The sequence below is a fragment of the Chanos chanos genome, chromosome 3 (genome assembly GCF_902362185.1).
Source record: "Chanos chanos chromosome 3, fChaCha1.1, whole genome shotgun sequence".
Taxonomy (NCBI): Eukaryota; Metazoa; Chordata; class Actinopteri; order Gonorynchiformes; family Chanidae; genus Chanos; species Chanos chanos.
This window is the reverse complement of record NC_044497.1, coordinates 51,274,818-51,296,277: the sequence shown is the minus strand read 5'-3', so window position 1 is coordinate 51,296,277 and position 21,460 is coordinate 51,274,818. Positions and strand designations below refer to the sequence as shown.

The 21,460-nt window shown below is 41.5% G+C and overlaps 3 protein-coding genes across 4 annotated transcripts; 2 read left to right on the top strand and 1 right to left on the bottom strand.

The window, feature by feature from the left end:
- The first annotated feature begins 861 nt into the window (after positions 1-861).
- On the top strand, positions 862-7,684 carry LOC115806502 (succinyl-CoA:3-ketoacid coenzyme A transferase 1, mitochondrial). Of its 2 annotated transcripts, XM_030767239.1 has the most exons (17): positions 862-1,087; positions 2,122-2,233; positions 2,659-2,749; positions 2,937-3,072; positions 3,478-3,627; positions 3,797-3,903; positions 4,461-4,521; positions 4,638-4,745; positions 4,983-5,097; positions 5,302-5,396; positions 5,494-5,542; positions 5,774-5,846; positions 6,068-6,143; positions 6,250-6,339; positions 6,440-6,520; positions 6,628-6,729; positions 7,172-7,684. In XM_030767239.1, the coding sequence occupies exons 1-17, from the start codon at positions 989-991 to the stop codon at positions 7,205-7,207; spliced, it is 1,581 nt and encodes a 526-aa protein (XP_030623099.1). In that variant the 5' UTR covers positions 862-988; the 3' UTR covers positions 7,208-7,684. The 2 variants fall into 2 exon arrangements, with proteins under 2 accessions (XP_030623099.1, XP_030623100.1); XM_030767240.1 differs by lacking the exon at positions 2,122-2,233 and having other exon boundaries at positions 1,013-1,087.
- A 592-nt stretch (positions 7,685-8,276) lies between these two features.
- c7b (complement component 7b) lies at positions 8,277-14,950 on the top strand. The gene is made up of 18 exons (XM_030769141.1): positions 8,277-8,590; positions 8,949-9,010; positions 9,272-9,347; positions 9,481-9,622; positions 9,833-9,977; positions 10,186-10,324; positions 10,446-10,580; positions 10,809-11,052; positions 11,177-11,290; positions 11,490-11,653; positions 11,767-11,995; positions 12,266-12,437; positions 12,532-12,619; positions 12,755-12,887; positions 13,265-13,450; positions 13,732-13,828; positions 13,933-14,114; positions 14,223-14,950. The coding sequence occupies exons 1-18, from the start codon at positions 8,585-8,587 to the stop codon at positions 14,393-14,395; spliced, it is 2,487 nt and encodes an 828-aa protein (XP_030625001.1). The 5' UTR covers positions 8,277-8,584; the 3' UTR covers positions 14,396-14,950.
- On the bottom strand, positions 14,823-21,183 carry c6.2 (complement component 6, duplicate 2). Its single transcript, XM_030769139.1, has 17 exons — positions 20,981-21,183; positions 20,668-20,824; positions 20,419-20,563; positions 19,914-20,061; positions 19,575-19,713; positions 19,146-19,352; positions 18,721-18,961; positions 18,459-18,581; positions 18,181-18,347; positions 17,836-18,061; positions 17,295-17,463; positions 17,073-17,187; positions 16,821-16,953; positions 16,295-16,489; positions 15,962-16,049; positions 15,324-15,565; positions 14,823-15,207 (listed from the first exon to the last, which is right to left on the bottom strand). The coding sequence occupies exons 1-17, from the start codon at positions 21,124-21,126 to the stop codon at positions 15,026-15,028; spliced, it is 2,823 nt and encodes a 940-aa protein (XP_030624999.1). The 5' UTR covers positions 21,127-21,183; the 3' UTR covers positions 14,823-15,025.
- Between the last annotated feature and the right edge of the window lie 277 nt (positions 21,184-21,460).

The following is a 21,460-nucleotide window of genomic DNA, read 5'->3' as shown; positions in this document are numbered from 1 at the left end:
GATGATCCCATTGACGTGTTCGAGTAATCTCTTGTAACTTGTATGAGGTTAAACGTTTTATTTTGTATTGGTTTGTATTGAAAATTTTCCTCACATTGCCATCGCTAACCTGTTAACGCTTATGTTCAGTACTGCGCTAGCCAGCTAACTCAGAACGTTGTACAGTCTTGCGCGCTCTCTGTCGATTAAAATGAACAAATGGCCATTTCTGCCTGCGATGTCACAGATACTTAAGTTAAACTGTGACCGTTAAACAATTTACTGTTGCAACTTCATAAATGTCATGCGAAACTGCCGTCTTAGGTTAACTGTTGATTTATGCAGGTATGTCAAGCGTAGCTGAGGCAGACACATGGATTTAATTACCTCTTCTCAGCCCATCGACGTGATCCCATCACATTACTAAAACCAGCAAGTATCCATAATCATATCCGTGCCTGACTAATTCACACCACTGTAACGGTGGCTGTAAATTATCCTGATACTGAAGGCATGAGGCCTACATGTACAAAATAATACCAACCACTGGTACCAAGAAACCATTCTGAAACACTTGTCTGCCTCAATAATTTAGCCCAAGATAAAATGCACTTGTTGATATGCAAATGTAAAAGAAAAGTTTATTCTTTTCTTAGGAGACATTCTTTTGAGGGAAAAAAAAGGACTAATACTGAAATATTGTACCCTGTTGTGTAAGGTAGTTTGTATAACTACTTGTCACAGAGTAAAATGTAAGAATAAGTAATAAAAGCATTATCAAACTGTAAACCAATCAGCTGATCACCTGTTTCACTTCGTGCTCAAGCTTGCCTCTGTAACTGAATTTACATGGGTCGCTTTTACTTAAGAAATTTATTTGAACCATCTATCCCTCAATCATCTGGGACTTTAGCCTTCTGCACTCTGTCCCCTCTGAGAGTGAGGCTTACAGGTTTAAGTAGAAAGTTGACAGGTTATTTCTGCCTTTAAAGTCACTTTCTCTCTTGAAATGTTATTCCACAGAGTGTTATTTAGGTCAGCCGCACTTCTCAAAGGCACATCCTTACGACTGAGACCAAATGGGAATACATGTACTGAATATGGCAAGGTAAGGAAAGTTTTCCACATTATCACAGGGGAGCTAGTACTTTAGCTTAACAGGAGATTAATAGCATTGTTGCTTTTTAAGCTTTAACTCATGTAGCTATGGAGAAATTAAAAATTGGGAAAATGATTATTTTTGATAGAATTTTCTTCTGTTATAGACTTATTTTCCTTCTGGTTTAATCTTCAGTTGACATGAAATCAGCAGGGTTGCTTCAAAGTGTGTAAAGATACAGGGGGCTAACAAATCTTTACTTTATTTATGGAAGAATAGTACCTTGTATACTAATTCTTTTGGCAATCCGCTTTTGAAGAAACCATGTACTGGTAATAATTTCAGTGATTTCTGAAGAAATCATGTAAATACAAACTGCAATAATGTACAAAGCAAGGCTGTCAACACAAGTGTTATCTGCAGTGGATGCTTGTTAAATCAACAAAAGCATATGAATATTTACATTAGGCTATACTGCTTTATTAAAATCCCCAAAAGAAAAATATGGGTGACCTTCTAGGGATATATATTTGAGGAATTTATATATAAGAATAACTTTATTTTTCAAAGAGCAGCTAGAGTGGTCAAAGTCACTCAACTCATTGTCACTATTGATCTTCTGTTTAAACAGAATGTTTGCCAGAGGACTCATTTTGACCATTGACACGTGATGTTTTCAGACTTTTACCCAGCATAAAAACCTAATATCTCACCATTCTTCTTGAAAACAAATCTGAATTACACTATGTCATTGAATACCGATAAATAATATGATTTTAAAGTGGAGAAAAGAAAATCCCCAGACATGGTTGTTTTTTTTTTAGTATTATGACAGGGTGTATTTAATAGTGTACCTTGCATCCAGGTCTTTGGATTTGATCAGTTTTCAGGATTAATTTAATGATAGGGCAGCAATCATGAACAAGTAGTGGAGAAGTGGAAATTGGGTCTGCATTTCTGCAAATTCTTTTTATTGTCATTGGTCCATTTGTTTTGTGTGAATGGATGCAATCTGCAATACACATGGTCATCTTTATTCTCAGACATGTAGAGGCTGTTTCTTCTCCACTTCCCAATCCAGAGGAGCTCAGTTCCTCTCTGACCCTACAGAAGCAGTTAGAGACATCCAAGATGGCTCTACATTGTTAGTAGGAGGTATGGAAAGAATTTTAAACAGTTAACATAGAGTTTACATTTCACTTGCAAAGTTTACTTACGTCAAATGTATATCTTCTAAACAATTTAGAGACAAACACTCCCATATGAAAACACACACGCGCGCAGACACAAACACGCACTCTCAACACTCCCGATATATTAAAAAATTATTATGAGGAGAAACAGAGAAACAATTCAGGGCCTCTGATCTCCTCTGAGAATAAAAACAGTGAAAAACAGATTGGAGTGTAATTTCATTCAGCAATCCAAATGCTATATTTTGTTTTTTTTTTCTTATCAGGATGTCAGTTTCCTTTCCGTTCTTTCCTCACTCTTCCATAATTGCTTTTCCGTTTCCCTTTCTTGCTCTGTCGCTGGCGCTTTCGGTTATGATTGCTCCTCTGTTTACTCTTAAATTTCAGGTTTTGGTTTGTGTGGGATCCCGGAAAATCTAATCCACAGCCTGTTGGAAACAGGAGTGAAAAACATTACAGCCGTCAGCAACAATGCTGGGTATTTTACTTGTGTTTTTTTTTTTCCTTTCTGTAAGACCCGCAAGAGTTAAAAATTTCTTTAAAAAACGTAACATGTCCTAGATTTCCCAGTTGCTCATGCGGAGTCATCTGTTTTGCTTAGTTACTTTGACCTGTGTTTTTGTTTCTAGTGAAATAAAGCTCTCAACAAATTCATTTGTTATTAGAGTGGATAACTTTGGCCTGGGATTGCTCCTGAAAACCAAGCAGATTAAACGCATGATATCGTCTTATGTGGGAGAGAATGTGGAGTTTGAGAGGCAGTACTTGTCAGGAGAGCTGGAGGTGGAGCTAACACCTCAGGTGGGGACATAAACCCTAAACCACACCTTGGCCACACCCACAATCCCCTACCCTTACCATCCCTTACCGCAGCGATTCTCAACTCCAGCCCTGGGGGCCCACTGTCCTGCACGTCTTTATGTTAACTCAGGACTGACACATCTGATTCCACTGATCAATTAAGCATCAAGCCCTTGATTAGCTCAATTAACTGTGATAACGAGGAGTTAAAACAAAGACGTGCGGGGCGCTGGGCCCCCCAGGGTCCGGAGTTGAGAATCACTGCCTTACCGGATCCTCACTCATTTTTCTGTACTCTGTACCATCAATGACAGATCTCTGACTCACTGTTAGTTCTGGGCACTTAACAGCAGAAATGGAATCAAAAGGCAAAATCTGATGAGTCACTGTGCCTTCTTTACCCAGGGTACTTTGGCAGAGAGGATACGAGCAGGTGGCGCCGGAATCCCCGCTTTCTTTACTGCCACAGGCTACGGCACACTCATCCAGGACGGCGGGACCCCCATTAAGTACAATAAAGATGGCACCGTAGCCATTGCCAGTCAGAGGAAAGAGGTGTGCGATCCACATCGTTAATCAAACAGCCTACGGCTGAGATTCATGGTCTTACAAAGTACAAATGTTTTTAATACTGAGAGCACTGTTTAAATTCCTCCTCCCCTTATCTCTGGAACATTCTGAGGGGAAAATGTGTTTTGTCCTTGTTTGCTTACGTACTGAACAGGTTCGGGAGTTCAATGGCAGGCACTATGTTATGGAAAAAGCCATCACAGGTGACTTTGCTTTAGTCAAGGCCTGGAAGTGTGACAAGGCTGGAAACCTTGTTTTCAGGTGCGGTGTCCCTGAACTGCTCCGTGTTTTGAGAATTTCAAAATCCGAGTTTAATCAAGGTCTGCTGACTGAAAACACAGAAGTAATACAGTCGATTCTCAAGAAAGCATATAAAATGTGTTTTGTAAACTTGAGTGAGAGACAGCTCTACACTGCTGACAGTGAGTCTTAAAAACAGGTTCATATATTCCACAGTCAAAACAATGACAGATATTCAGGAGTCACTGTGAGATATTTACTTTTGTCTCGTTCGCTTTGATCTTAGGTTGTATGTTTATGTGTGTTTTTATGGTATAGTATTTTGTCCTTTTCCCTTGGTGGTACAACACATAGCTTAATTTCTCATCTTTATCTCAAGTCTAGTTTTTGCATGCTTTACTTGTCCACCAGAGGGCAGTACTCACTAGCAGATTCGCGTACGAACCTCAATGCAATTCAAACAGTTTTTATTAATATGCTGTTACATAAGATCATAGTGCACAGAGGATTTTGTTTGAAAACGTACTTACCTTTTTCATCTGTTTTTCTTTATTTTGTAACAACTTTCTAAAATTCAGGAAAACAACACGAAACTTCAATCAGCCCATGTGCAAAGCAGGGAAGATTACAGTCGTGGAGGTTAGTAAGGTCCGCTGTCAGATGTCGGTAAAGACTTTTTCTCATCGCGTTTTCTTTACGAGAGAGACGCCGTGATTATACGCATACGTGTATGGATATGCTTGTGTGACGTCCAGGTTGAGGAGATTGTGGATGTTGGTAGTTTTGCTGCGGAGGACATCCACGTTCCCAGTATCTATGTGGACCGGATCGTCAAAGGGGCCAGCTATGAGAAGAGGATAGAGGTAAGAACTTCCTCAGTGGGACTCGTTCAAACTCTGGTCTCTTCCCAAAGGTATATGATCAGACTAACAGCCTCCTCTTATAAATAACCTCAACAAAAAGATCAATATTGCCTAATAAATGAGAATTCAATGTAGTATTTTTTATTTGTGCAGTTCCTCTGACTCAGTTTCATAACAGTATCATAGCCCCCCTCCTCAATTTTGTTTTTGTAGTGACTGCTCTGTTTGTCTTGGCAGAAAAGGATTGTGCGAACTGACCATATGGAACAGCCCCAAAACACAAAGGGGCCTGACGTGACCCGGGAGCGGATCATTCGGCGAGCGGCCCTGGAGTTTGCTGACGGGATGTATGGTATCCTTCAGCGCTCTGGCCCCGATAACCGTTAAAACCCACAACGTTCACGTGACAGAAAAAAAAATATGTTGGATCAGTGATTTGTTAACATTTCTTAAGTTAAACAAAGTGTTATGGTGGGTGGGCCCCCTTTTTTTTTTTTACTGATCCTATTTTGTTTAGTGTTTTATGTGATACTCCCTTGACCGCTCTGCTCCAAAGCAAATCTTGGAATTGGAATCCCAATGCTGGCCAGTAATTACATCAGCCCACATATCACAGTCCACTTACAGAGTGAGAATGGCATTTTGGGATTGGTGAGTTCCACACACTGTTTCTCAGGATTAGAATGTGAATCCTCTTGGATCTACTTTGCATCTCATTATGCTTGCTCTTGTCTTTTGTTATGCTTAGGGCCCTTATCCAAAAGAAAGTGAAGTGGATCCAGATCTTATCAATGCAGGTATTGTGTGACCCCGCCCTGAACTGTGATTCAGGAGACAGACGTGCATAGCTCAACAAGTTAGTGTTTATTCACAAACATCTATTGTATCTGAAATGTACCACTTGCTTTTTACCAAGAAAAAAAAAAAAGTCACGGATGCAGAAGCGTAGTATGTCAAAGCACAACCTGTATGGTGTTATTGCATTCCTGTCCTTTGAATCAGTATCTCACCTTCTCCTTTGTGAACAGGTAAAGAGACGGTCACTGTTCTGCCTGGGGCCGCGTACTTCTCCAGTGACGAGTCTTTCGCTATGATCAGAGGGTGAGCTTGGTGTCGGCCCGTACGCTAAAGCATGTCTGGCCACATCTTTCCTTTCTTTCCAGTACAGTGAAATTACAGAAGAGAGACTGCAGACTGATCCCTTATAGGGGGGCTGAATAAATAGCAGGAATTATTTTTCTATGCAGTGTGCCATGACGTGGTAACTGACACAGAACTTTCTCTCTCTCTCTCTCTCTCTCTCTCTTTCTCTCGCTGTCAAGAGGTCACATTGACTTAACCATGTTGGGTGCTATGCAGGTTTCTAAGTATGGAGACCTGGCTAACTGGATGATCCCAGTATGTGTTTGCTTCTCTTTCAGTGTTCATTGTGTACTTTGACTTATTGGATGTTGTTGTAGTATTTGGTTGATGTTCAGAGATTCCCTACACTGTATCTCTCTAGGGTAAAATGGTGAAGGGCATGGGAGGGGCTATGGACCTTGTCTCCAGTGCCGACACCAAAGTGGTGGTCACCATGGAACATTCTGCTAAGGTACCGCGTCTCCTCAGAAGCGCTGTTGCCCCCTTAATGAAGTTAGAAGAGATATTACATTTCATAGCAAAGCTGTAACGGTCTTCTCCTGCAACCATAGGGAGGGAAGCCCAAAATCTTAGAAAAGTGCACTCTGCCATTGACGGGGAAACAGTGTGTGGATCGTATTATCACTGAGAAGGTTTGGCAAATCCACTGTAAAATTTGTCACTTTACCTCACGTTCCCACTGGATGCTCCGAATTTAAAAAAAAAAAACTGTTTTATTTCCTTCCATTGTTCCTTAAAGGCTGTGTTTGATGTGGACAAGAGGAAGGGGCTGACACTCATAGAGATCTGGGAGGGACTGCGTGTAGAGGATATTAGAGCATGCACGGGCACTGAGTTTGCGGTAAGTCTCTGGTTTTACAAGGGCATCACAAAGGACAAGTGGCTAGACAGTAGCACAGACAGGTCTACTGAATATCTTACTTTAGAGTAATGTATTACTCAGAGGCCTTATCAAAGACATCAGGAACTATGACAACTTAGGCCCGACTTCTTCTGCGGACGCGTTTGGAAACATGGCTTTGTCAGTGCCTCGTCATCAGAAGAATAGAGCTCAGTGGAAATATGTTATTTGAAACGATACGGTCTGTTTAAATGAATTTCTGCGTGGTTTTTCAAGAGGCTGTGTTTATTTGCGTCAAGAAAAAAAGGGACCTGGTGGGTCTCATGGTGACATTCTTCAACACCTGTAGCTTCTTTGTGCCAAGAAAAGCTGTCAGTTTGAGAAATAACAGGCAGCTCCTATTGAAAAGCCACTTTTTTTTCTCTTCTCCTGTTGCCTGCAGGTGTCTGAGGACTTAAAACCAATGCAGCAAATATGACGTGTTAAGCAGAGGAATGTTTAGAAGCACATGGTCAGTTTTCACACCACTTCCTCTTGCATTGGAGCCCATGACCACTGAGTGGTCAAAAGCATAGGACATCTTTAACATTGGAAACGCATGCAGAGATTTGGTGTAATTTTAGACGTTACCAAATTTTAAATATCTGTGAGATTTTGCTGTCTGCTGAAACACTTCAATTCTTTTGAGAGTATATGCATTAATAAATATCAAAACTTCCCTTATCATCACTTCCCTCATGATGAAAAAAAATACTTTAAATAACGAATTCATAAATAAACTGGATATATTTTATAATGATAACAACTGTGGAATTGAATTTGCCAGTGGACAAAATGTAACGTGTGTTGTTATTTTGTCGAGGAGGAGTAATCTGTGGGTATGAGAAAATGAGAGTGTTGTGTTATGTACAACTACAAAATGACACAAATAAACAAACAAATAAATGACATAGAATGAAAAACTGGGGGTCAAAATAATTGATGCACTATGTTTGTGTTATTTATGCTTTATTTATGTTTTATTTAATTAAGTACTCATGGACTGCTCGTTCTAATTTCAGACACCAGGTTTTCAGTGGGGTTCAAATCTAGAGACTGAGATGTTCATTAACCACATCTGTTTCAAATACAGAAGATCCAAAATAAGATCCGAATTTCAAATATGGAATATCCACTCCACTTCCAGAGGAGAAGAATCCAGGCTAGTAGCTATGATATCCAAGTACATGTCAGAGTTATAGATAGTTATTGATCTAAACCGCACCTTCTTGACCAATGGGAGCACAACAGCTCCATACCGCCAATGTATTTCACAGTAAATTTGAGATTCTCTCTTGCTTAGGTGTCCTTATGTGCGTAGATATGTAAATGTGTTTACTGCTTTTTGGTAAACGTGCTGGGGAAGTGACCCTTGGAAACTCACTCAGGGATTGTGCATTCGCAATCTCTCAAAAACAAACATTTTGCAACTGATCCAGGGTGAGCTGTGTTCATGTGCTCTCAAATCAGAACGTTATTTCATAATGACTTTCTTTTATTGCCAGTCAGGCGATTTTTTTTTTTTTTGAGACAAACAGAACATATGAGTATTACTTTTACTGGAAGTCTCGTCTCGAGAGAACAGTGCAAACTGGATAATAAATAAATAAAATGCAGTTGTGCCAAAGAAATCGCACATAAAAACAGTCAGCTCTGCGAGAAAACAGGGCAGCACCGCTCGCCTGAAGGCAATAAAAAAAGTGTTTCTGCACTGAGGAATTTCCAGTGTCGGGGGAATTCTTGCCTTGCACAATCCACTCTGCATGCTATATGAACTGGGTCTTGTCCTAATCTCTGACTCCGTCTGGCACACACCATGAAGGTAAGTTCACATGAACTCTGAATAGCTCTGCCTTAAACATATCCATAACAGCCTATGTCATATACTATAAAACTTTTTCACATCTCATTTTGTATTTAACTGGGCTGAGTATTTGTACTAAATATATATATATATATTTAAAAAAAAAACAGACACACCATTGCTCATGATGATTTCAAAAATCACTGACATTCAATAAACGATCACTAAACACAACAAGCAAGTAGTAGTAAGCGTAAACAGGTACTGAATGTAAACGTGATTGGTCGTTGGTAGTCATGGCAATGTGTTGTCATTATTTGTGGAAAAGGTTTGTAAAGAATGACGGCGTGTGTGTATTGTTGCGCTCTGTCCTCAGGTCCACATAATATTAGCCGATTCCTGCCTTTTAGTTCTGTTCACTGCTGTGTTACACGTTCGGTAAGTGGCCTGTAATGGCTCCATTCAAGGCACCCATGGCTGTGCCGCTCATGAATAATCTTCTCTGCATTGCAAACATATATAGGCTATCTACGCCTTATTGTAGACTTTACTGGTTTAAACTGTTGTTGCGGTTGTTATCTCTTGCTCATTAGTAATATGAATTTGATATGAAATGCATTTTTTGTAATGTTGAGAACATTGTTGTGGCAGTATCTCTTGATGTGTTTATGGAATACTGGTCTTTGTTGTTATTGACAGTTGTGAACAGCCAGTGAACTGTAGATGGGGGCCCTTCGGACCCTGGTCTGACTGTGACGGCTGCACCAAGACGCAGGTTGGAAAGAAAAAAAGGAAATAAACTAGATCGTATCGGATTTTGAGTTCTCTTTTTAAATGTTTAGACATTGAAGAGAAAAGTGCTATTCATCCACGTAAACACCGGGTGTTTGTACATTGCTTCATCTTAGGTCCGGGCGCGCTCACCGCAAACCTTCCCACAGTTTGGTGGGATTCCCTGCACTGGGCAACCCGTTGAAAGACAAGCATGTGTTCCCAAGAAAAAGTGTCCCCTGGAATCAGGCTGTGGAAATCGGTTCCGCTGTACTTCAGGTACTTGCTCTGTATTGGGATTATGAGAGTGAGACAAATGTAAAGCATATCAAGCATAGACAGTCCAGTGTTTTCAGATCAGTATATGTCTTTCAGGTGTACACTTGGCTCTGCTATGCCACATCATTGTTTGTGCTAATGTACAATCACTGATTTTGTGTGTGTGTATATGTGTGTGCGTGCGTGTGTGTGTGTGTGTGTGTGTCTCAGGTCATTGTGTCAGTCAGTCACTGGTGTGTAACGGGGATCAGGATTGTGAGGATGGCTCTGATGAATTCGGCTGTGACGAGTCCAGCAGCGCCATCGTCTGTGACAGACAAAAGACTCCACCAAACTCTGACCTCACGGGAAAAGGGTAAGGCACGCTCCATACTAACATATACTACACATACCACAGAGGTATGTTGCCACTATAAAGTATTAATTTGGGTTTTAGAAAATTTCCTACTAAAATGAGAAAAATTTCTCACACTACTATCTCATGTTTCCTGAGTTGAAATAATATTGTCCTGGTGAAAAATGTTGTGCCTGGACTTTGACACATTTTACCTGATGACCTGCAGGGTGGATATATTGACGGGAGATCTTAGAGCTGGTGTTATAAACACATACAGCTTTGGAGGCCAGTGCAGGAATGTCTTCAGTGGAGACCACAGATCTTTCTACAGACTCCCTCAGAATCTCCTCAGATATACCTTCCAGGTGAGTAACGCCTCCACACTGGCAATCCCAAAGTCAAGCCAGGGGTTTCATGATAGCAAAATCCTGTATTTTGTTCGACTGTGTTCTCAGATGCACTAACATCTCTTTGGACTGTGTTCAGGTTGGCGTTGAGAGTGACTTCACAGATGAGTTCTACAACAGCTCATGGTCCTATATGAAACATGAGGAACACAGGCAGAAGATCAGAGGAGGCCACAATCACCGTACATTTCACAAAACGCTTGACAAAACCAAGGTGAGCTACGCATTCTACTCCAGAGCGTATAACTTAGATCAGGTTTCTTTCCGACGTATGCCTTGCGCCTTCAAGTTCTGAATAAGCCCCAGATCCAACTATAACTCAAAGGTCCGAACACTATCAATACAGAATAATGCTGAAATTAAATGAATATGTGTAATTCTGTAATAAAAAAAAAAGAAACAGACAGACAGATGACCTGAGATTTTGCTCATTGATTTTCAGGCCTATCACCTGTTGATCATTAAGAACGAAGTAGAGGTGGCCCAGTTCCAGAACACTGCTCCTGAGTATCTCAGTTTGACTGAGGAGTTCTGGAAGGCTCTGTCTGCTCTTCCCAACACTTACGACGCTGCCGCTTACCGCTCACTCTTGCTGAGGTACGGCACACATTACATGGCGGAGGGCTCCCTGGGAGGACAGTACCAGCTCCTGCTGGAATTCGACTCCAGCTCCATGAAAGAGATGAGTATGTGTTGTTATTCATCATCATGTATGATTCTTTGCTCGTGTTTGGTTTAAGGTATTATAAATGTACCTCTTGCTTGCGGATTTCATATTGCTGCTTTCTTTTTCATTTCTTTCCAATGTAGGCCAAACTGATATCGACTATCACAAATGCGTCACGCGTGTGAAGAGACGCCTGTTCTATAAGAAGAGAAAAACAACTTGTGAGAAAATTCTGAAGACGCTGAAGGATTTCAATTGTGAGCGTGTTGATTTGTTTGGTTTTTTTTTAAATCCAGTATAACATCGCTTTCAGTTCCCAGAGCTCAGTTTAAATCAAAAGATGTATATTTGAAAAAAGATGTATATTTGAAAAAAAAGAAGAAGAGTGCATTCCAAACTATATATTCTCTCAAAATGTAATTGTGATGCCGCTTTCAAACCATCATTGGTTGACAGCATACAGTCACCAGAAAATGCCAGTGAAGACCATAGTTATTGGTGGACAACCCACTCTTGTTGGTCTGGGCTATCTGGACCTGGAGAACCCTGAAGGTAACGGCCAGATGTATTCCAAATGGGCGGAGTCTGTGAAGGACTTCCCTCAGCCAATCAAACAGAAGGTGCGCTTTCGTAATAATTTGTTTTTCTTGTTCTGTTGCTTTTGAAGCCCTCCCTGTTGCTGGTTTACAGTTTTATGCAAGTGCGGTGTCCATTTATGCTGGTATTTCTCTAGCTGAGGCCTTTGTATGAGCTGGTGAAGGAGGTGTCATGTGCCGGACTGAAGAAGCTCCACCTGAAGAGGGCGATTGAGGACTATCTGGACGAGGAGGATCCCTGCCACTGTCGGCCATGCCACAATAACGGAGAGCCGGAACTAAGGGAGGGCACCTGCACCTGCGTGTGCAAACCGGACACGAGCGGCAACGCGTGCCAGTACGGCCACGTGATTGGAGGACAGCCAGGTACAGCCAGAACGCTTGGCCTCTTAACATAGTCATTTGCACAGGGCAGCTCTTAGTCATTTGTTTAAAGACGACAGCTGAAAAACGTCCAGCAAATTCTTAACATTTGTAGGAAAAAGTTGTTCCGCTTTCCGTCCCTTGTTCTCCTGCCTCTACTGCAGCAGATGATGGACCAGTGACTTTTGTTTTTCAAGCTATTTATTGCTCAGTTGTTCTAGCCATATTATAGATAGCATGTAGATGAATTCTTCATGGTTTGTGCTCTCGTAGGTGTAACCCATGGGGGCTGGACCTGTTGGTCAAGCTGGGGAGCCTGTTTGCAAGGTCGAAAGTCAAGGACTCGCACGTGCACCAATCCCCCTCCGAGAAACGGAGGAAAGTATTGCGTGGGGCTGTCCACAGAGCAAAAGTCTTGTGAGGATCCAGACTTGGAGCATTTACGGTGAGGCGCTGACCGTTCTGAGGATAGGATTATGATAAAGATATATAGCTGAAGGAATATGAGATTAAATCCACTAATTAAAATAACGTCATAGATTCATGGAGCCACACTGCTTTGATCCTTCATTGACTCCTGCGAAATCATGTCAGGCCCCACCTCCCGTGAGAAATGCTTTTGTTCGGGTGAGTTGTGTTTTTGCAAGTGCCAAGAATGAGTGACATTCATTTTAAGTGGGGAAAAAAGAGATTTTCTTTAAAACAGAAAGAAACCGTTTGAACTGTTAAAAAAATCTGCTTCATGATCTTTATTGTGTATAGAGTCCTAGAGACCTTTATCCAGTGGGCAGTAAGATTGAATACTCCTGTGTGGAGGGATATCACATCATTGGTGATGCCATAGCTGAATGTGCAGAGGACCTGAGCTGGAGAAAAGGACAGCAGGAATGCAGGAGTAAGTTCTAACAGGACCACAGTTCATCCTATAGATGTATATCTCATCCCAGCCCCCTTCAACAGTTTGGCTTAAGGCAAGAGATACTAAACTAAGATTTCATCTGTTAAGCTCAATAAAAACAGCACCACATACGCCCCCTTATAAACCCCTCCAGATACAAAAAAAAAACATATTGAAACAGCAAATTAACTAACGTTTAAATAACACAGAGTGTAAAAATGAGTCTTTGTGGACTCCTGTGTGCACTTTTAATGTTCATTTAATACTGGTGACCTTGCTGGGGAAATCATCGATTTAGGAATCAGGTTAAGGGGATACTCTGGCTAAACTGTATGTTTTAAGTCTCTTCTTTACGTGTTCATTGTTTGTTCCAGGAACAATGTGCAGTGCGCCCCACCTCCAGAGTAACGTTGCAGGGACGCCCTTGAAACAGTCTTATCAGATTGGAGAGGGACTCGCCCTGTCTTGTCCTAATGACATGCAGATAGAGGGGCCGGAGGAGGTCAGGTGTAGTTCTTCCCTGAACTGGTCTCCATCTCCAGAGAATGTTAAGTGCATGGGTAAATGTCCTCTCTCTTTTGTATGTTTTTCTATACAAAGCATTTGGATTAAATGGAGTCTTCCAGGTGAAAATAAAAAGTAAATTGTCAGTTAAAAAAAAACAAAAAAAAAAACTTCTCAGATGCAGTTAGTGTTCAGGGTTTTTTTTCTTTTTATAAATATGAAACAGACTAAATATGTTTTCACCCGTCTCACACAGTTGAGAAAGTACAGCCTAAAGTCATTTATTTGAAATATGGATATGTTATGTACTTAGTTGTAAGCCATTGTGTTTTACCAGCCAAAGTACAATCCACCCAAGTACCCCAGCTGGACTGCAAACCATGGGAAAAACTCGGGAAGGGTCGATGTGTCTGTAAAGTGCCATACGAGTGCAAGTAAGCTGTCGACCACTTGAATTAATATATAAATATTAATATACTCAGAAAGCACAGAGTCATAATTGTTTGCGTTACGTTTGCTGCTTTTCTCGCTTTACCAGACCGTCCCTGGAGCTGTGTGCCTCCCTCCATACGGGTAGGGTACGAAGAATGGGCGTTTGCCAGCTGGGGGCCCTTCAGTGCCTGGGCCAAAAGTTCAAGTTGCTCCAAGACAGTGTATGCGAGTGGCCAGAGCGAAAGCTGACTTCCTGTCAAGACTGCCAGTCGTGGGAGAAATGCGAAGGTAATGTTCTTTGCTGTCCCGGCGAGGTTCATGCGTTCACGGTTAAATATACGTTTAACCGTCATGGAGGTTACATTCCCTTTGCTTACATCTTCTCTGCATTGCTAGGACTGAAGTGTGAATGTAAGGAGCCAGAGGAATGCCCTGATGACTCCAGCCACCTGTGTGTCTCCCTGGGAGAGGATGGTGTCGCTACGACGATGACGGAATGCGAGGCAGGGGCTTGGAGGTGCAGCGGCGAGAAGATTACAGTGGTCAACATAGGAGGCTGTCAGTCATAAAAAAAAAAAAAAAACTCGAATTGAGGGACCATTAGAATAATGTACAGAAACTGAATGTATAGAATTAGACAAGTCATTTTTATGGTGCTAATTGCTGTAGCATTTAAAATGTGTGCTGGGTGTAGACTGTCTATAGGAGATATAATGTTTTATCCTAATTATTTTTTACATAGTGCATGATTTGTCCGAAATGATATATAATAAAAAGGGTTTTTTTAAAGAAGAACATTTTGCCATAAAAAGTATTACTCGTTGTGCATTTTGACAAGGTGAGATTTGATTTGTAATAACACTAGTTTAACTGGAGGTTCAGAAGCACAATCTTCTTATTATTATTCTTTTTCTTCTGAAGTTCATGTGGGATACATTGATTCATAAAGCTTTTATTTAATCACATGGTGACTAGAAATGAAAGAAATACCAGTGCTTCAGTTTTTAGACATAAAGATGGTCTATATTTTATTCATACAAAACAAACAATTTACAGTTGATATAACCACAAAACATATTTGCAAATCACACAAATCCAATAAATTTGGAAAGGTTAAGATATTTCAGAATGGAATAGTTGTGATGGTTATTACTTTTGTTTAAAGACACTGCTTTACATGTTACTGAGATTATGCACAATCAGGAACTCTCACATGGGCCCTCATGAAGAAGTTCAAACTCCATCTTTCTACACTTCATAGTGGCCATGAAACACAAATTCATACTCCGTTTGTTCTTGGTTTTCAGCATATGCAGACAGTACATGTGTTCTCCATCTTTGGCACAGTCTCGAGGAAATTTGCATTCACATGTCTTAGAACCTGAGGGGATAAGGCAAAGACCTGTGAGGTTATACATTTTCTTTTTTTTTTGTTTAATCATGTTCTTAAAAGAATATGACATTTTTCTTTGGCTATGTGTTGGGTAGCAGACATACCTGAGCAACTTTCCCACTCGTAACAGGTGTCTTCACCACAGGGTTCTTGGACTGCACTGCTGTCCGTTAAATTTGCTCTGAACTTGGCCCATTCTAAAGCGTCTTCATCACCTGTGCAAGGGCCTTCGTTCATGAAGTGGAGCTTATCACCATGGCAACGCCCAGCATGAAAGGCACAGTAGGACATCATTTTTGAGGTGCCTTTTTCAGCATCAAAAATGCAAAACTCCTCTGCGTATGAACTGCATTGAACACACAAAAAAGACACACACACACACAAGTGATTCAAAATACTGAGTGCAAAGATATAATGACATGGATCCTGTACGGTGTGTTGTGTCGTTTTACAAGTTTGGGAGGCAAGCGATTGCTGTAGTGTCACTTTTGTGTGGCAGTGTGTAATGTCCAGAAGAAATGGTGAAACTAAACTTAGAGGCTGCGGAATTTTGTTATCTTTCAGCATGAGCCTGTAGCTTGGCAAACTCCACCGAAACATCTCACCCTCGAAAAATTCATCGTTACATAATTACACCTGCAAAATGAAGATTGTACCAGGATCCTTGATGTAACATGTCTGGTATCGCGCGACGGTAAAATAGTGAACAACGTGGAGAACCGTTTAAACGATGAGTCCTCACCTGCACTCTTCTTGTGGTATACAGACGCACTTGGATCCATCTCGTCTCTCCCCTTTTTTACAGCTGCTGTCCGGCACAAAGGGTTCGTCTACAAACATTTCAGAAAGCCACAACTGATGCATTCAAATCGCTGGTTTAAGACATCAATTCAGAGCACAAACACACACACACACACACACACACACACAAATAAAGCAAAATAAAAACAACACACTTTGTGCCACCTGGAAGTACAACAACGAAATCTAAATTGGCACATTTTAATCTGTCATCCCCTGATGTGATTTTACAAGGTCACATTGACATGGTGACACTTTCTGCTGATGACAGTACCAGGCTGGCAGTGCAAGTCTTCAGCGATCGGCGGCTCCCAGCTCAGGCTTTTTTTACACGTGTAGTACCGTGGTCCAGACAGGCTCATGCCTTTAGCATCACAGCTCAGCATTATGGTGTCTCCAATCCTGTATTCATCCTTCACAGGATACATGCTCAGGCCTGTAGGAATTGCTGGCCCTGAACAGACCCTCTCTGAGGGTAGGGAAGAGAAAACATGACTTTTCTTTATAAAAAAAATAAAATAAAAAAAACAAACATGTTATAACACACCCAATATATTATTCTTCACATGAGAAACACACACACACACACACACAAACACATCTATAAACATGCACACACACACACACACATACATGCATTATAATGCGACTTAACATAATACAGTGTCTCCGTTAAATAAATGGAGGCAAATCAATGAAACAGCTATATGGAGGAAATAAACTGTTCATTTATTACGCCTCCCCCCCAAAAAAATTTTTACTCCTATTCACTCTTCTTGGTAACCTGGTCTATGACTCACTGATGCATTTCCCTTTGGGCTCTTCCCATGTGCCGTCTTCCTTACAGTGTATCAGCTGATATCCTTCCAGTTCAAAACCAGTGAAGCACAGGAATTCGTCGTGTTCGCCCACTGCGTACTGAAATTTGTTGATCTACAACAGCGGATGTAAAGACAGATCAGCTGCTGCAAAACCGGTTGTGCGATCGAGGTATCAAATAAAACTGTTAGGATTAAGCTGTTCGGAAACGTCATTTCTCAAAGGACTCTCACCCTTAAGCGGCTGCTGGATGGAGGTTTGGGTCTCACACAACCAGGTGTTCCAGGTGGTAAGGTTACCAGTTCTTTCTCTTTCTCAAAATCGTCATCGTTGATACACACGTTCTGCCTGTGGAGAAAAAAGAAAAAAAATAGATCAAGCTTTGGCACACACGCGGTTCGATAAACCCACAAGCGCCCTCGAAAAACGCACAAGAGACCCTGTTGTAAACTTACTGTTGGAAAATGGAGATGAAGCATTCCTTCTCTTGTTTGTCTGGTCCCTGACATGGTTTCCCTCCGTTTATGGGCTCTGGGTTGTTGCAGGCACGTGTGCGATGTGTCTTCATCGAAGAATCACAGGGAGTCCATGCCGTCCAGCAGCTCCAGCGCCCGTCCACCACCTCTGAAGGAGGAAGACACACGAGAATATCAGCACAGAAAGAGAGAGAGAGAGAGAGAGATTAAAGACGTGAAGACGCTGCAGATTACCACGACGACTGCATTGGTACAATGATCCAGAAGTAGGAGGCTAAATTTAGGAATGACGGCACAATGAATGGAGAGATTTAGCTGTTCCATCAATATTTAACTTTAATAACTGGATAATAGACATTATAACCTTGTTACTACATTTGCATATGGAGTCATATAATTGCCTTAGAAGTTTAAATGCATGTGCGCCCATGTATCGTTGCCCCCACCCCCCTGCCCAAGATCAGGTGTATGTTAATGTAGGTCTGGTTAGAGATTACTCTGAAACTGGGTACACTGGTACCTGAGGTGTAATCTTTGGCTCGTTTCTCACAGTTGGATCCATATGTCCCAGTTTGGCACACACACATACACTCTGTGCCTGAAAGCACAGGTCGGGCATTGTTTGGACAGGGCGCACACTTGCAGGGGTCAAAGGCCCCTAGGTACTCTGTGAACGCCCTCTCCATGTGCATCCTCTTGGTCACGGCACAGGGGAACCCTCGAACCAGATTCACTATGGGCAAAAGCTGACCGACACAAGACGCGACGTCACAACAAGTCTCTTTCAATCTACACAAAACAATTAAGATTATATCTGCAAAAAAAAAGAAAGAAAAAGAAAAAAGAGAGGAAAAAACGTTCTGACCTCATATTCTACAACTGTGGGGTTGTCTAGAGTGGATTTGACCCAGTCTTTGTATACAGTGCTGTCTGGAGATGCGCCTTTCTTCTCCCAGGCCAGCGCGGCTGCAAATTGAGACCTTCCACCCCTCACCTTAGAGATCGACTTTTCAGATGACTTTAGGAAGGACCCTGGGGAGGAAAAGGAGAAGATTTAAGGATTCAGAGACCAAACGTCTCCCTTTTACGAATGAAGAAAAGCAATAACTGAAAATCAGGTTGAAGCTGAGAGACAAAAATCACCTTCATACTTCTCAGTCATCGTGTTAGTGCCACATCTGTTGACCTTTGAACTTGACCAGTACACTAATGCAAAGATACTGGATTCCTTATTGATGCAGTTCTTGACTTCCTCATTTGTAAGACCTGCAGAATTCAGAGTAAACAATAAGAGGTAGAGTTATCCTGATTATCCCACATGGTTTCTTTGAGGAGCAGTCCACGGACAGCAGTGAGAATAACTGTTTTCTTGTTTTCCCTTAGAAACTGAACTTTTCTCTCTTACCAGAGGTTTTAAGCTCCTCTTTATCAAACTGGTAGATCAGGTCATAAATACCCCCCAAGGTGCCAGAGGCAAAATAATGGGTTCCAAACTCTTGAAAAATCTGCCTGTAGAGGGCATAGTTGTACTCCAGAGGTAAGTTGTTGAGGAATTTGAGAAAAGTGTCGGACAAGTAGAGGTCAGAATCTTTTGTCTTAAAGGTGGATGTTGCCACAACTTGATGTACCCTGAAAAATTTCGAGTCCTGCAAAAAGTGAATAAGAGTAAATACAATGAAAAATCTGAACCAGAGCAGAATGAAAACACGAATGACTGTCTTTCGTTTTTCTTAGAGAACGATTCTTTCAGTAAACAAAGCATGAGTTTATGTCTTTAGGCTTGGTCTGATAACACGCTCTGAGAGTTTTATGAGCAGATGAGTGTTTTGCCTTTTGCTGTGATGCCTTTGCTGTGCTCTTGAAGGAATTTGAATTTGTTGACCATCGACTTCGGCCAAGATAGAAGAATATAGGGATGAAGATGTCCCGTCCGCTTGACATTGATCCTGATCCTGTATATGATACCTCAGACGCCAGTTCAATTGGGTCAGTTTTGACTGGCATGCTTTCCTGTTTGAAGTCCTCAAGGTTTTCCACCTGTTATGAAAGAACGAAACTCTATCAGGAAAAGCACAGAAACACATCGTCAAATTTTGTACTTCCTGTGGAAACTCATCTCATACATAACTCATTGCGTAAGCTTTGTATACAAGCCAGTGCATTTCTGGTGAGTGTCTTTATGCTGCTGCTGCTGCTGCTATTATGAGAGAGAAAAGCGGAACAGACTTGATTTATTAACCTGCGTTTGAAGATGCTTACTTTAAAATCATAGCTCTCGATGTTGGCTGGGAGTCTGTAGAACTTTCTGTTCACTTTGCCCCGGGTCAAATTACAGTATTGACCCATGAAGGAGTTGTCCAGAACTGTGCCCTTCATTGCTTCCGCCAATACGTCAAATCTGAAGTAAACGGTACACTTCAACTGATTACAGCCTCGAAACTTTAACTTTAGGAAGCTCCGCTATACATGCGTACGCACACACATATCCTTCGGTTTAGAGCTGAGGTGCACATAAATAATAAAAAGCCGTCACACAGTGTGTTTTGTAAAAATTCATACCGGTTTTTGGTTAAGCTTTATCCAGTTGACAATGCTCACCCATTTCCCATCAGCTGTGCTCCAGGGAGGAACTCATAGACCCTATCAGTATGACATGCTTTACTGAGCTTCCCACAGTTCTGTTCATCAGAGTTGTCCCCACAGTCGTTCTGTGCATTGCACACAAGGCTGCGTTTGATGCATCTTCCTGAAAGAGACAGACGGACAGAAGCAGAGCTTTCAGTAGAATGACCTGATCTATATACAACTGTGTCAAACGTTTAGGTGTGCATGTTTTATTCTGACCGTGACCTTTAAGATGTTGTGTGTGCACGTGTGTGTGCATGTGTGCATGTACTTGTGTGAACATGTGTGGAACTTGAACTCGAACTTGTTTGTATACATGTCTGTGAGTATACGTGTGTGTGTGCGTGCGTGTGTGTGTGTGTATATGTGTGTGCTTGTGCTTGTGCGTGTGTGCATATGCATGTTGTGTGTGTGTGTGTGTGTGTGTGTGTGTAATGAGCTGAGGGTTAAAATGTAATAACAAGAGGTGATGTAGTACCACTGTCACATGTGAACATGTCCCCACAGTTGACTGGTTCAATCCTGCATTCCTTCTTAGGGTGGCAAGGCCTGTCCTCCATCAGAGTTTGAGGACAATCTTCCCCCCCAAACTGAGCTGGCCTCAGGACAGATCTAGTCCTGAACTAAAGACAAAGAGTGCAATTAACACAACAAAAGCTTATTCTGTGTGTGTGTGTGTGTGTGTGTGTGTGTGTGTGTGTGTGTGTGTGTTTATGAGTCCACACACCTGTTTTTTGGCACATGGGGAGCACTCAGACCAGGGTCCATAGTCAGACAGTAGGCAGTGAATGGGGCATGCCTCAACGTTACATGCCCTGCTTTCATACGTGTTACACAGCATTGCACAATTATTTTTATGATAATGTTCATCATAGCGAATGGCCCTGCAAAATACATAATAACAGTCAATAATAATGATCAACGTTGCCTTTCATTAAGAACAAAAATGAGCGTGCTCCATTCATAATTACGGTCTAATTTGGAGGAACACTTTTAGTAGGAATACCAAAATAAAACTGATTCAGTTAAATAAAGATGACCTTCTGCGACTTTGGGTTCCGTAGTTACAGGTCTTGGTGCAAACAGACCACTGACTCCATGGATAGTGATCACAGAAGCAGGCCATGGTTGATGTCAGTGAGCCCATGATGGAGAAGAGAGTGAGAAGAGCAGCGTTCTGATCCATAGTGAGAGGTGAACTCTGTTGAGCCCAGCGTTTAGGGTGAGACCCTGAAGAACAGAGGAATGTTTTGAATGCAAACAAAGAATGCAAAATCACCAAAAGTACGCTGTTGCAACGGAAAAACATCACATTTAGTACAGTGATGTTTGCACAAATAAATCTGTTATGATATGTTGGTATTCCAACCACTTGATTTTAGACGATTAGCCACACCTGCAATGTGTTGACATTCAGGCAATTCCTTTCAGATACTACGCAACTCACAATGTTCTCAATGCGTAAAATATGCTAATGCATCTAAAAAAGACCGCAATGGGACACAACAATCAACCAAATA